This window comes from Pithys albifrons, chromosome 25, assembly GCF_047495875.1.
Source record: "Pithys albifrons albifrons isolate INPA30051 chromosome 25, PitAlb_v1, whole genome shotgun sequence".
NCBI lineage: Eukaryota > Metazoa > Chordata > Aves > Passeriformes > Thamnophilidae > Pithys > Pithys albifrons.
This window is the reverse complement of record NC_092482.1, coordinates 5,295,335-5,310,855: the sequence shown is the minus strand read 5'-3', so window position 1 is coordinate 5,310,855 and position 15,521 is coordinate 5,295,335. Positions and strand designations below refer to the sequence as shown.

Here is a 15,521-nt window from a genome sequence, read left to right as displayed (position 1 = left end):
CCGGGGTGGAGCCCCGGCCTGTGGGACGGTTTTGCGCACGCGCGCACCGCGGGGAGAGGGCGGGGCGGGCTGTCTCGCGCTGCGCCGTACCTCGCCTTCCCATTGGCTGCCGGGGGGCGCGCGTGCCGCAGCCCGCGCTCTCATTGGCTGCCGGGGGGGCGCGCGTGCCGCAGTCCGCGCTCTCATTGGCTGCCCGGGGGCGCGCGTGCCGCAGCCCGCGCTCTCATTGGCTGCCGGGGGGCGCGCGTGCCGCAGCCCCCGGCCTCATTGGGCTGAAGCGCGGGAGCGCACGCCGGCGCGCATGCGCACAGCGCTCCGGCCCGCGCCTCCAACCGCTCAGCGAGGCCCGGCGGGCGCGGCCGGCGGTGGGAGCGCCCTCCCCTCCCATTCCCCGCCCTCTCTCCCGCCGTTCCCTTCACTGTCCCCGCCGTCCCTGCTGCCCCCTTCACTGTCCCCGCCCTCTCTCCCGCCCTCCCCTCCCATTCCCCGCCCTCTCTCCCGCCGTCCCCTTCACTGTCCCCGCCGTCCCTGCTGCCCCCTTCACTGTCCCCGCCCTCTCTCCCGCCCTCCCCGCCCTGTCCCCGCCCTCTCTCCCGCCGTTCCCTTCACTGTCCCCGCCCTCTCTCCCGCCGTTCCCTTCCCTGTCCCCGCCCTCTCTCCCGCCCTCTCCGCCCTGTCCCCGCCGTTCCCTTCACTGTCCCCGCCCTCTCTCCCGCCGTCCCCTTCACTGTCCCCGCCGTTCCCTTCACTGTCCCCGCCCTCTCTCCCGCCCTGTCCCCGCCGTTCCCGCTGCCCCCGCCGTGAGGGGCGGCCCGCCGGTCACGTGGGCGCGCTGCGCATGCGCGGCGGGCGGGGGCGGAGCGCGGCGGGCGGAGGCGGCGGCGGCCGGAGCGGGGCCGGGCCGGGCCGGGCCGCGCGAAATGGCGGACAGGTTCTCCCGCTTCAACGAGGACAGGGACTTCCAGGTACTTCCCTCCCGCCGCCCAGGCACACCCAGGGCCGGCCCGGGCCGCTCCGCTCGCCCTCTCGGCCGGAGCTTTGTGCGCGGGGCCCGGCGCTGCGGGGAGCGGCACGGGGGGGAGCGCGGGGGGCCGGGGGCGGCGGCCAAGGTGACCCGGAGGCTGGGGGGGAGCAGCAGGCGGGCCTGTCGGGGCGGCGTCGGCGAGGGGGCGAGCCGGTGGGGCCACCCGGCGAGGGGACCCGCCTGCCCCCGGTGACGGCACTGACCGGCCCTCGGGGAGGGGTCGGGGCACTCCTCGGGGGCGGGACAACCTGCAGGACCCCTGGTGTGGGGACAGCCCGCACGGGTCCCGGTGAGGGGATAGCCGGCATCCCGGTGAGGGGTCGGATCACACTCCCCACCCCGGTGAGGGGACCGACTCCCCCCGGTGAGGGGACCGACTCCCCCCGGGGAGGGCTCGGGCTCACCCCCGGGAAGGCTCAGACCCACCCCCGGTGAAGGGGACACCCCCCGAGACCCTGATGTCGCTGTCCCGACATCTGCCAGCGACCCCCTTTCCTTCTCCGTGGAAAACGCCTCTCCCTCCTCACCTCACCCCAGCCAAAACATCAATGTTTTAACGTAACTAACGCCGCCGCCGCCGCTGGGTTAAAAGGAGGGTTTAAATAAACAATGGGAAAATTAACGTTGACTCATTAAGCCTGAACAATGAGATGTTGTTCTCTGACTTGGGCCCGGGAGAGGCTCCGGGTTAGCGAGGAAGACAAAAGGGGCGAGGATGAGGCGGCTCGGGGGGCTGTGCAGGGGCTGGTGGGTGTTCGGGAGCCCGGAGCTGGGATGGGGCTGCTCATCCACGCTCAGACCTTTCGGATAAAGGTCTGGGAGGGTTTTTATAGCGTGGAGTTGCATAATTCTGCTTAATCTGGCATTAAGGTGCAGCCTCGGAAGCAGCCAGGACATCCAGGAGGGACTAATTTACGGTGTTTCTGGATGTTCTAAGCGATCCACGCTTTACAAATTGCTGTTGAACTGTGTTGGAAAGGCACAAAGCCGCGTGTCAGTGGTCTGTGTACAGCGCCTGGTGCGGGGATGGAGGTTTGGCTCCTGCCACGGCCCCAAACACGGGCCGGTTTGCATCCTTTATTTCCTTAAAGGAAGGAATGAGCCGTAATTAACACTGAAATGGCCCGATCTGGCTTTGAAGTTTGTGTTTCAGGAAGTGCAGCGAGCCAGATCTTGGGTTTAGAACGAATTTCTCCCGATAATTTGGGAGGGGGGAAATGGGGAACCTGAACCAAGTGGGGTACCCAGGGAAAGGGTGAGCTCTGTGTCCACCTGTGCCTTTGGCTGTCCTGGCTCCTGTCCCTGTGTGGGGCAGGAAGAATTATTGTAGTGGCAAAACCTGTTAGTGTGTCGTGCTCTGAGCACGGGTGGTGATGTCAGGGAGCAAACAGGGCACTTTTCCCCTCCTGAAATTCTGAGCACCTGGAGACAATAACCCAGTCCCAGCCCCAGGTTCCCCTGACTAACAAAGGGCCCTGTTGTAAATTGGGATTTATCAGTGCCAAAGACCAGGCTTTTGTTGTCTTTCCCATAGACTAGAGTGAAAAATAAAGAGGTGGGGTTTGGATTTGGGGAAGGGTCACTGCTCTGTTCTCCTATCCCTGAAAATGTGCCAGGGAGGAGACAGACATTTTATTTTGTGTGTTAGAGCTTCCTGTGAGGGAAAAGTGGGATTGGCCCCCTGGGAAGAGCAGTTTGGAGTTGGTGAGGCCTGCAGAGGATTGAAGGTGAGAACAGTGAGCTGGGAGAGAGCTGATCCAAGGTCATGCTGAGTTTTGGGAAGCTCCAGGTCCTGTGGACAGGTGGGCAGTGTAATGATTTTTATGAAGTATTTTGATGGAGGAAGGCTTTTTGATGAAGAAAAAGGAAAAATAAGGTTCAAAGTCACTTTCAGAGAAGACTCTCTGACTTTTTTTCTCTATATTTAGATGAGATAGAACAGAGGTTTGGAATAAAGGAACTATTCATTGTGCCAGGTGTTTGCAGGGCTGCTGTGGCCACAGGTGAGAACACAGGTCTGTGCCCCCGGAAAATCCTGCCTCAAAATACAGCAGAAATAAGACCCTGCTCGTGCAAGTCAGGAGTCTGGGTGCAGCTCCCTCTCGGGAGTGTTCTGGCAGTGGCGGGGTGGCCTTTTCACTCAGCTGCTCAGCAGGTGGAAGTTGTGTCTTTGCAGGGGTGTGACTGTCGGTGTGACCCCACGGCCCTGCCAGGCCAGACCCAGACGGGCTCTGGAATTACAGGGCTTGGAGAGGGGTGGGGGTGGTGTGGGAGGGGCAGGGGTCTCTCAGCTCTCCTGGGGTGAGCTGCTTGTGCTCTCAAAGTGAAAGGGTGTGTTGTAACTGTGGAGAGGGAGAAACAAAAGGCTGGGAGTAAAGAGTGTGGGTCAAAGGAACCTTTTAGCTGCTTGGAATAAAGGCAGATGCCTTGGGATCAGTGCTGTGGGTAATGGAAGAGTCTCTGGGTGGAATAAAAGTGCCTTTTAGGGTTCTCATTATTGTTATCAGCCACCAAAAAGCTTCTGGTTGGGAGGATCCGTTTGGCAGGAGGGCGAGTCAGAGCTGATGTGGGCAAGGCAGGGCTGGCAGTGCAGGGTTGGCAGAGGGGATGCTCCGGGTACTGAGCTCCTGATGTGCTGGAGAAAAGTGGATTAAAGGTTAGAGAGCCTGTGAGAGCTGCTCTCCCTCCCCTGTGCCTGGCTGAAGGAAGATCAGGGAAGACAGGAATGGAAACAAACAGCACCAGAGGGAAATCTGGTCAGGAAGAAGGGCCCTCAGTCAGCTGAGAAAGACAAGGTATGACATGGCTGAAGGGACGAGAAGGTGCTGAGGGAGAAGGGTTGGGGGGCAGAGGGATCTGCTGAGAACTGGAGAGATAAGGGTGGGTGGGGAACCTTCCCATACGTGCAGCCAGAGCAGAGTGATGGGCATGAAGAGGAGCTGCAGGAGGAGGGGAGATGCTCTCATGGAGTTGGGTAACCCTGTGGAAAAGGGTGGCTCGTGTGAGGATAAGGAAGTCATACACCCCCAAGGGTAAAGGTGGGGGTGTGGGGGAGAAGAGAAATGGTTCTGACCCACCTCTGTGGTCAGTGAAAGGAACCTCCAAGCTGAGGCAGGTTTGGAAGTTGCAATTGCCAAAGGAGCAGGAGTGGCACAGGAGGATGTCACTGCAGTGAGCTGATTAACTGCTCTGGGGGGTTTCTGACAGGACTGTCTGGCTGTGGCTGTGCTCTGTAGCTGCAGAGGCTGCTCTGAAGGCAGATCCTCTTCCCTTTTTGCCATGAGCTCTCAAACTTCAGAGAAACTCGAGGGAAGGCCCCTGGTTCTGGCGGGGTTCTGAAGGTGCTGCCCCTGAGGGCAGCCCAGTGAAAGGCCTTGGGCTGTGCTCTGCCTGTCCCACGGAGCTTGTCCCGGTGACACCGGCACAGCTCTGCCTGTCCCGCGGAGCTTGTCCCGGTGACACCGGCACAGCTCTGCCTGTCCCGCGGAGCTTGTCCCGGTGACACCGGCACAGCTCTGCCTGTCCCGCGGAGCTTGTCCCGGTGACACCGGCACAGCTCTGCCTGTCCCGCGGAGCTTGTCCCGGTGACACCGGCACAGCTCTGCCTGTCCCGCGGAGCTTGTCCCGGTGACACCGGCACAGCTCTGCCTGTCCCGCGGAGCTTGTCCCGGTGACACCGGCACAGCTCTGCCTGTCCCGCGGAGCTTGTCCCGGTGACACCGGCACAGCTCTGCCTGTCCCACGGAGCTTGTCCCGGTGACACCGGCACAGCTCTGCCTGTCCCGCGGAGCTTGTCCCGGTGACACCGGCACAGCTCTGCCTGTCCCGCGGAGCTTGTCCCGGTGACACCGGCACAGCTCTGCCTGTCCCGCGGAGCTTGTCCTGGTGACACCGGCACAGCTCTGCCTGTCCCGCGGAGCTTGTCCTGGTGACACCGGCACAGCTCTGCCTGTCACAGGGAGCTTGTCCCGGTGACACCGGCGCAGCTCTGCCTGTCCCACGGAGCTTGTCCTGGTGACACCGGCACAGCTCTGCCTGTCACAGGGAGCTTGTCCCAGTGACACCAGCACAGCTCTGCCTGTCCTGTGGAGCTTGTCCCGGTGACACCGGCACAGCTCTGCCTGTCCCGCAAAGCTTGTCCCAGTGACACCAGCACAGCTCTGCCTGTCCCATGGAGCTTGTCCCGGTGACACCGGCACAGCTCTGCCTGTCACAGGGAGCTTGTCCCGGTGACACCGGCACAGCTCTGCCTGTCCCACAGAGCTTGTCCCGGTGACACCGGCACAGCTCTGCCTGTCCCGCGGAGCTTTCCCCGGTGACACCGGCGCAGCTCTGCCTGTCACAGGGAGCTTGTCCCGGTGACACCGGCACAGCTCTGCCTGTCCCGCGGAGCTTTCCCCGGTGACACCGGCACAGCTCTGCCTGTCCCAGGGAGCTTGTCCCTGTGACACCGGCACAGCTCTGCCTGTCCCACGGAGCTTTCCCCGGTGACACCGGCACAGCTCTGCCTGTCCCGCGGAGCTTGTCCCGGTGACACCGGCACAGCTCTGCCTGTCCCGCGGAGCTTTCCCCGGTGACACCGGCACAGCTCTGCCTGTCCCGCGGAGCTTTCCCCGGTGACACCGGCACAGCTCTGCCTGTCCCGCGGAGCTTTCCCCGGTGACACCGGCACAGCTCTGCCTGTCCCGCGGAGCTTGTCCCTGTGACACCGGCACAGCTCTGCCTGTCCCGCGGAGCTTGTCCCGGTGACACCGGCACAGCTCTGCCTGTCCCGCGGAGCTTGTCCCGGTGACACCGGCACAGCTCTGCCTGTCCCGCGGAGCTTGTCCCGGTGACACCGGCACAGCTCTGCCTGTCCCGCGGAGCTTGTCCCGGTGACACCGGCACAGCTCTGCCTGTCCTGTGGAGCTTGTCCCGGTGACACCGGCGCAGCTCTGCCTGTCACAGGGAGCTTGTCCCGGTGACACCGGCGCAGCTCTGCCTGTCCCGCAGAGCTTGTCCCGGTGACACCGGCACGGCTCTGCCTGTTACAGGGAGCTTGTCCCGGTGACACCGGCGCAGCTCTGCCTGTCCCGCGGAGCTTGTCCCGGTGACACCGGCACAGCTCTGCCTGTCCTGTGGAGCTTGTCCCGATGACACCGGCACAGCTCTGCCTGTCACAGGGAGCTTGTCCCGATGACACCGGCACAGCTCTGCCTGTCCCACGGAGCTTGTCCCGGTGACACCGGCACAGCTCTGCCTGTGGCAGGGAGATGGATCACTGGAGGAGGGATATCCATGCCCTTCCTTCCCTTGCCTCTCTGGAGGCTCTGCAGTGGCAAGTGGAGTCTGCTGAGTGGCTCACGCAGGGAAATCCAAACCTTTTCCCATTTTCCATACAAGAGATGTAATTGAGTGGGATGCTGACCAGCTTTGCCCTTTGGGTGAGGAGTCTGTCACAGACTCTGTCACTTGTCTGTCCCACTGTCCCCTTAACTGTTCCCTGGCAGAGACAAACAGGAACCAGTTTAACTTCAAGGAATTATGAACAATAGCTGTATATTATGCTAACAGAATATTTTAGAAACATTAATAAAAGCTGTGTGAGCACATGAGGCTGCTGCAATAAGTAAATACCCATTTTAGTGCTACTTTTGTGTTTGCAATGATTTTATTCTTTAGATTAGCTGTACAAACTCAAAGAATAAATATTATGGATGTCTCTATATCAGTGAAACCCAGCGGAGCTCCCACTTACTCCCAGATGCTGAGGAAATGTTTTCTCCCAGCACCTCTCTCTCCTTTCCATTGTTGAAGCAGAAATATTCCCAGCCATATGTGTCTCTGTGTACAATAATTTCCTCTTCCTACGTCCATGGCACTTGCTGGCATCATTAGCCAGACGGAACACAGGCTGTTCTGTCTCTGGGTTTGGTCGTGTTGTGTAGTCTGCACAATGGAGCAGCACTTCCACCCAGCAGGAATGCTGCTTTTCCCACCTGCCTGGAAGCAGAGCCAGTACTTTGGCTCTGCCATTCCTGCTCATTCCAAGGAGCCAGGTGGGTTTTTTCCCTCCACAAAGGATTTGAGGAGCCAGCCCAGCACATGACCCTGCTGCTCCCAGCACACTGAGCCGAGTGCTGCTGGCAGGGGGATTTCGTGCTGTTTGTTTGGCAGAGTGTCAGGGCTGGGTTTGCTCCCAGGCAGCTTTGCTGGACAGCTGGGCCGGCGGTGAGGAGGGTTCGAACCTGTCCTGAATGAGCTGCAGCTCCCACTCACCTCCAGGTGCTGCCCGAGGGAAGGGCAGGTGGTTTCCGTGTCCTTCAGCAGGGGATGAGGCACTGACGGCGCTCTCTGCGCCACGAGGAGATAAATGGGGTCATTTTCTCTCGCCTGCCTTGACTAATTGGGAGAAGAAAAACTTAATGTGGGAGAACGAGGATTGGAGTCTCTGCAGAACGTGTTACACTGAGCTCCCAGCAGATCCAAGATCCTGGAGTGTGAATTTGCCTTTGGCAGGAGTAGCTGCAAGTACTCGGGCAGCCTTTCCCATGGGGTGTTTCTAACTGACGAATTAATCTGAGATTTTAAAGAACCTGTTAGTGTTGTTTAGAGATGCTCGTTTATCCTTATGTTGGGGTTGTGTTTCTGGTGTGGGCCCAGCACAGGAAGAATATGGCTCTGACCTCCTTGGCAGGACCTTCTGACCTCTCAGTTGAGCAAAGCTGGAACAGCACAACTGTGATTTTTTATTTTTTAACCTCCCTGTGTGAGAGAGGAAGGGAGGAGCAGACTGGGGGAAGCTGTTACAAAGTACATCCAGAGGTATTGGCTCCAGTTTCAGAGCACCACAGCAGGGGCTGAACTTCAGTGTGCACTTCTGGCACTCAGGTGGTAAGTTATTTCATACAGACCTTCTGTCCTGTCTTGCTTGTGCTTCTCCCCACTCTGTGCTGTCGCTTCCCTTGTGATGGATGTTCTCCAGTGCAGAGGCAAAGGAAACACTTTGCTCTGCAGCCCCACAAACGGTGTCTGAGCTGGCTCAGGTGCTGCTGAGTCACCCCCTCCAAAACAAAACCCACCCCCTGTCTGGGGCTGTAGAGCCTCAGGAGTTCATCTGATAAAAAGCACCACTGCAGTCCTTGGGCAGCACTGCCTCAGCTGACAGAGGCTTTTTTCCTGCCACACACTCTTAAATCTGTAGTAATTCTTGGTGCTTTGTCCCTTCAAGCAGCTCTATGGGCAACTAATTTGAGATTTTGGCTGTTCACAGTTTTAAAGCCAGAAATTGATATTAGGATGCCATTTAAATATCCAGGGATCACTTAGCCCTCAATTCCCATTATTTGATCCAGTTCTGAGTCCAGGAGTTCATGTCTGGCTGTGGTATCTCTCTCTTGAAGACAACTGGTGATGGGGAACATTTTCCTTGCTGGATTGTTCTGGTAGTTTGGCCACTAAAACATTCATTTTCCTCAATTTTTCTTCTAGATTTTATTATTTTCAGCTTTTAATTGTTGCTTCTGTTATGTCCTTCTCTGCTATGCCAAAGCACACACTACTGTACTATGCTGTCTGCCCTTATGTGAGGGCATGCACAGCATTTCTGCTCAGTCTTAGCTGCTTCTGAGAGCCTTAACAGCCTGATCTCTGAATTCTGTCATTGTGGGGCCTTTCCCTTGGTGTTGTTACAGCTTTCTGCATCTTAAATTCTCCATGCTTGTGACTAGAAAACTAGCACGGAGGAGTCCAGAGCAGGCTGTTGTCTGTGTAACAGACAGAGATAACCATCTTTTTTACCACTTTACTCCTATTTGCTGTTCCTTTGTTGCACACCCTTGGCTGTAGTTTTATCCTTTGTGCCCCTGTGTTGCGTGAGGAGATGTTGGCTGGGGTTGCTGCTGCTTGCTGGGCACAGCCCCGTGCTGGGCCATGTTTGTGCTGGGCTCAGCCCCGTGCTGGGCCATGTTTGTGCTGGGCACAGCCCCGTGCCGGGTTTGTGCTGGGCACAGCCCCGTGCCGGGCCATGTTTGTGCTGGGCACAGCCCTGTGCTGGGCCATGTCTGTGCTGGGCACAGCCCCGTGCCGGGCCATGTTTGTGCTGGGCACAGCCCTGTGCTGGGCCATGTTTGTGCTGGGCACAGCCCTCTGCTGGGCCATGTTTGTGCTGGGCACAGCCCTCTGCTGGGCCATGTTTGTGCTGGGCACAGCCCTCTGCTGGGCCATGTTTGTGCTGGGCACAGCCCCGTGCCGGGCCATGTTTGTTCTGGGCACAGCCCCGTGCCGGGCCATGTTTGTTCTGGGCACAGCCCCGTGCCGGGCCATGTTTGTTCTGGGCACAGCCCCGTGCCGGGCCATGTTTGTTCTGGGCACAGCCCCGTGCCGGGCCATGTTTGTTCTGGGCACAGCCCCGTGCCGGGCCATGTTTGTTCTGGGCACAGCCCCGTGCCGGGCCATGTTTGTTCTGGGCACAGCCCCGTGCCGGGCCATGTTTGTTCTGGGCACAGCCCCGTGCTGGGCCATGTTTGTGCTGGGCACAGCCCCGTGCCGGGCCATGTTTGTGCTGGGCACAGCCCTGTGCTGGATTTGTGCTGGGCACAGCCCCGGGCTGGGCCGTGTTTGTGCTGGGCACAGCCCTCTGCTGGGCCATGTCTGTGCTGGGCACAGCCCTGTGCTGGGTTTGTGCTGGGCACAGCCCTGTGCTGGGCCATGTCTGTGCTGGGCACAGCCCCGTGCTGGGCCATGTCTGTGCTGGGCACAGCCCCGTGCTGGGCCATGTTTGTGCTGGGCACAGCCCTGTGCTGGATTTGTGCTGGGCACAGCCCCGGGCTGGGCCGTGTTTGTGCTGGGCACAGCCCCGTGCCGGGTTTGTGCTGGGCACAGCCCCGTGCCGGGTTTGTGCTGGGCACAGCCCCGTGCCGGGCCATGTTTGTTCTGGGCACAGCCCCGTGCCGGGCCATGTTTGTTCTGGGCACAGCCCCGTGCCGGGTTTGTGCTGGGCACAGCCCCGTGCCGGGCCATGTTTGTTCTGGGCACAGCCCCGTGCCGGGTTTGTGCTGGGCACAGCCCCATGCCGGGCCATGTTTGTTCTGGGCACAGCCCCATGCCGGGCCATGTTTGTTCTGGGCACAGCCCTGTGCTGGGTTTGTGCTGGGCACAGCCCCGGGCCGGGTTTGTGCTGGGCACAGCCCCGGGCCGGGTTTGTGCTGGGCACAGCCCCGTGCTGGGGCCGGGTTTGTGCTGGGCACAGCCCCGTGCTGGGGCCGGGTTTGTGCTGGGCACAGCCCCGTGCCGGGGCCGTGTCTGTGCCGGGGCCGGGTTTGTCCAGGGCTCAGGGAACGCAGCCGTGGTGTCGGGGACTCGTACCCGGGTCGGGTTGCTCTGTGCAAACACATCCTGCTCTCAGCCTTTGTGGGGCTCCCTGAGCTGCAGGCTGAGCTGGCAGGTGCTCTCTGTCCTCTGGTCATTGATGAAAGTGTTGAATGGTGTTTGAATCCAGTTAAGGTGCTCCTGAGTGAGATTTTCTGTGATGCTTTGGTTTAGAAATGATCCTTTGCCAAGTCAGACACCACACTAGGAAAGAAAAGAAGGCAGGGAGCTGGGAGTTTGTAGTGGTAAATAAATTACAGCCTAAGTATGAAATGATTAGCACTGTGTCCCATCAGGGTGTTTTCCCTTTCCCCCGTGTGTCTGATGTGGTCACACTGGAGGGAGTGGCTGGGGCATCCAGAGCGCCCTGGACAGGCTGGAGAGGAGGGTCTGTGTGAGCATCACAAACTGTGACAGGGCCAAGTGCAGGTCCTGCACCGGGGCAAGGCAGTCCCAGGCACTGTGGGAGGATGGATTGGACACAGCCCTGAGGACAAGGATTTGGGATGCTGGTTGATGGGCAGTTCAACATGGCCCAGCACTGTGCTCTGGCATCCCAGACACCCTCCCTGTGCTGGGCTCACCCCACAGCGTGGGCAGCAGGGCAGGGCAGGGTTCTGCCCCTCTGCTCCCTCAGGTGAGACCCCACCTGCAGAGCTGCCCCAGCCCTGGGGCCCAGCACAGGAAGGTTGTGGAGCTGTTGGGGTGAGTCCAGAGGAGGCCACGGAGATGCTCCAAGGGCTGGAGCCCCCCCTGCTCTGGAGCCAGGCTGGGAGAGATGGGGGGATCACCTGGAGAAGAGAAGGCTCCAGGGAGACCTGAGAGCCCCTTCCAGAGCTTAAAGGGGCTCCAGGAGAGCTGGAGAGGGACTGGGGACAAGGGATGGAGGGACAGGACACAGGGAATGGCTTCCCACTGCCAGAGGGCAGGAATAGATGGGATATTGGGAAGGAATTCCTGGCTGGGAGGGTGGGCAGGCCCTGGCACAGGTGCCCAGAGAAGCTGTGGCTGCCCCAGCCCTGGGAATGTCCCAGGCCAGGTTGGACAGGGCTTGGAGCACCCTGGGCTGGTGGGAGGTGGGAATGAGATGATCTTTAAGGTCCTTTCCAAGCCATTCCATATTTCTGTGATTGTCTGGAAGTCCTGCCCAGCCATGCACAGGTGGGTGCTGGAAGCTGCAGCACCTTCGCTGAGGTGTGTTAAGAAATGGCAAAGAGAAAATTGGGTGGGTGAGGCCAGTGCTGATGCTCCTGGGTGGAGCTGCTGAAGGACTGCAGAGCATCCCTGAGTGCTGGAACAGATCCCCAGCTGGTGAATGTGCAGCAGAGAGAATCTGGAAGACATGGAATTGTTCTTGATTGGTGCCAAATTATGCAAAGCGCGGCCCTGCCTCTGGCTCCCACTCCTTGTGGTACAAGCTGTTTATCTGTAAAACGTGTTTGTATTTGGACAGCTCTAAGGGGGTGTTCATATGCACGTTTTCCTGGTTTAAACCAGATCTGGTGAGTGGTTTTTCAGTGGTTTTGGACTTAACAGGTAGAGCTTTGCCATCAAAATTAATTTTTAGTTTGGTAAACAAAAGGTACCATCACCATCTCAATGTGCAATTCCAAGGTGCTTCTTTCAAACCGTGCCAATTTAAATTCATCTCCCAGTCTCAAGTGATTGCTTTTGTTGTATTGACTTGAGAGGATTTTCCTGTTAAGTACTCTCAGAATAATTGATGCGTGCATCTGCCGAAAATGAGGTTTTGCTGCAGCTCTCACAAGATGTTGACTGTAAATATTCAGCTGTTTTGGGGGGTGTGCAGGTGTGCTGTGTCTGTGCTTCCCCCTGGTGTTGCTTATTTACAGGGAAGGGACTGGGAAAAGCGCTTTGTAACGTGGGGCAGGCAGTGGGAAGGACTTGTCTGGGAATGTTTCACCTCTGTGTGGTTGGGAAAGGATCACTGATTATTTTTTTTGTGTGTCTTTACAGACATTGCAGGGAACAACAGGAAGAAGGATGGTTTTGTTTTGGGAAGCACTAACAAAGGCTTTCCAGATGTCAGTACAGAATTGCTTTTGTATTCCTTTTTATAGCTCTGAGAACCCACACGGCCTTTATAATTACCCAAGAAAGTTTCCAGGGTTGCATGGAGCCACCTTCGAGGTGCATGTGGGTCCTGGACATGTGTTTTCTCCTGGGTGCAGAGTGAATATTCAAGAAATGATCTAAGCTCCTCTTTCCTGGAATTGTTTTTTCGTTCTCTGGATGGATTTCTGAACATCCACACGGTTGTCTGCACCAATGACGTTTTGGAGCAGCTCCATCCTGTGGAGTCATCAGGTCCTGCTGAGCTGGAAAGGGCAGCAGGAATTACTGCTGTGACCTGTAGTCAGTGTGTGGAGGGCTGTGGGTCCTGCAGGGATGTTTTGATTGTGTGTGATAAACTTTTAATTAGTCCTGGTGAGCTGGATGTGGGTTTAACACCTTTGCTCTCCCTGTGTTGGCTGAAATTTGCTGGTGGGGTCGGTGTGATGTCAGAGATACTCCACAAACAACCACAATCAGAGGTAGCACTGGCAGACCTTGTCACTCATCCCTCTCATAATTCCTCCGTGCCTGGAATGGGGTTTTGTTCTTCTGTGTGTCCTTCATGTCCTTCTCAGCTGCAGGTGGTGGTTTGGGGAAGTGAAACTGGAGGGTCTGCAAACAGCTGCCTGAGCCAGAAGGGTTTGTAAGAACAGAACTAAATACAAACTGAGATGAAAACAGATGGTTTGCTGAAATTCCTGGGTCAGGGAAGAGTCTGGTGCTCCATCGTGTCCTGGCAGAGCAATTCCTGTCTTGGATCAGGGAAGAGTCTGGTGCTCCATCGTGTCCTGGCAGAGCAATTCCTGTCTTGGGTCAGGGAAGAGTCTGGTGCTCCATCGTGTCCTGGCAGAGCAATTCCTGTCTTGGGTCAGGGAAGAGTCTGGTGCTCCATCGTGTCCTGGCAGAGCAATTCCTGTCTTGGGTCAGGGAAGAGTCTGGTGCTCCATCGTGTCCTGGCAGAGCAATTCCTGTCTTGGGTCAGGGAAGAGTCTGGTGCTCCATCGTGTCCTGGCAGAGCAATTCCTGTCTTGGGTCAGGGAAGAGTCTGGTGCTCCATCGTGTCCTGGCAGAGCAATTCCTGTCTTGGGTCAGGGAAGAGTCTGGTGCTCCATCGTGTCTTCACAGAGCAATTCCTGTCTCGGCTGTGGCCCTGGTGCTGCCCAGGCAGTGCTCACATGGGAGCCCTGGATGTGCTGGGTGTTTGCAGGGGCCAGCTTGGGAAAGGGCTTGGATGTTCAGGTGCCTTATCCTTCTAAAGGCCTTGTAAAAACCCAAAATTGTCTATTTAGTGGGATATTTGCTGGTGGAATCCCTGAGCTTCTTTCCCCCTGCTCGGGAAGGTGCCCGTGCGTGCAGGGAGGGAGGATTTTGGCACTGGCTCTTGTGCTCAGGTGCTGCTTCAGTTCCCTGAGCTCAGTCCCTGCATCTGTGCTGACCCATCCCAGGGGGGCTGCAGGAATGTCAGCTCTGCTTCCCAGCCCCAGAGCAAAATATTCCAGGATCTGTAACTCAGGGGCACGATGGGCTCAAGCTTTGCCAGGGGAAATTGAAGTTGGAGATGAGAAAGAAATTCTTTGCAGAGAGAGTGCTCAGGGATTGGAATGGGCTGCCCAGAGAGGGGGTGGATTCCCCATCCCTGGAGGTTTTTCAGCTGAGCTTGGCCGTGGCACTGAGTGCCATGATCTGGTAAAGGGACTGGAGTTGGACCAAGGGTTGGACTTGATGATCTGGGAGGTCTCTTCCAACCCAGTTCATTCTATGATTCTATCCACACATTCCAGGGATGGTGACTCCAGCACTGCCCTGGACAGCCTGCTCAGGGCTTGGCAACCCTTTCCATGAAGAATTTTCCCTCCTCATGTATCACCCACCCCTGTCCTGGCCCAGCCTGAGGCTGTGCCCTCTGCTCCTGTCCCTGTTCCTGTAGCAGAGCCCAAATCCCCTCCTTGGATCCATCAGGGAGTTGCGGAGCCAGGAGGTCCCCCCTGAGCCTCCTTTTCTCCAGGCTGAGCCCCCCCAGCTGCTCCACAACACATTTGTGCTCCAGATGCTTCACCCTTTGGCCAATTCAGAGCAAAAATTGAAGTTGGAGATAAGCAAAAAATTCTTTGCAGAGAGAATGCTCAGGGGTTGGAATGGGCTGCCCAGAGAGGGGGTGGATTCCCCATCCCTGGAGGGTTTTCAACTGAGCTTGGCCGTGGCACTGAGTGCCATGATCTGGTAAAGGGACTGGAGTTGGACCAAGGGTTGGACTTGATGATCTTGGAGGGCTTTTCCAACCCAATCCATTCTGTGATTCTGTGGATGTGGCACTGAGTGAGAATCCACCATGTCTTGATCCAACCCTACTGTGATCACTCTGTGCCCTGGGCTGGTGATCACAGTGGGGTTGGATCGAGGGTTGGATTTGATGATCTCAGAGGTCTTTTCCAACCCAACTGAGAAGAGCAACAAGGCTGGAGAAGGGACTGGAGCACAAGTGCTGTGGGGAGAGGCTGAGGGAGCTGGGGGTGTTCAGCCTGGAGAAGAGAAGGCTCAGAGGTGACCTCAGCACTGTCTGGAACTGCCTGAAGGGAAGTTGTGGCCAGGTGGGGGTTGGTCTCTTCTCCCAGGCACTCAGCAACAGGACAAGGGGCATGATGGGCTCAAGCTCTGCCAGGGGAAATTGAAGTTGGACCAAGGGTTGGACCTGCTGATCTGGGAGGTCTTTTCCAACCCAATCCATTCTGTGATTCTATGGATGTGGCACTGAGTGAGAATCCACCATGTCTTGATCCAACCCTACTGTGATCACCAGCCCAGGGCCCACTCTGTGCCCTGGGCTGGTGATCACAGTGGGGTTGGATCAAGGGTTGGACTTGATGATCTCAGAGGTCTTTTCCAACCCAATCCATTCTGTGGTTCTGTGATTCACACAGTGTGCCCTGACTTTGTCCACAATAGAAAATGGCCTTGTTTTGAGGGTACTTGCTTCATTTTTGGATATTCCTGGTGTGTCAGCTGCTGGTTCACAGCCTGATGCCTGCAGGGCTTTTGGGAATGGGGAGTGGGCTTGTTTTAATGTTTTCAAGTG

General features: G+C 57.6%; 1 protein-coding gene across 1 annotated transcript in view; it reads left to right on the top strand.

Moving 5' to 3' along the window:
* Positions 1–834: 834 nt before the first annotated feature.
* GPATCH8 (G-patch domain containing 8) overlaps positions 835–15,521 on the top strand; it is a 69,762-nt gene continuing 55,075 nt past the window's right edge. The window contains exon 1 of the mRNA XM_071577676.1: positions 835–965. Within this exon, the coding sequence (XP_071433777.1) occupies positions 921–965 (45 nt within the window). The 5' untranslated portion in view covers positions 835–920. The remainder of the gene's footprint in view (positions 966–15,521) is intronic.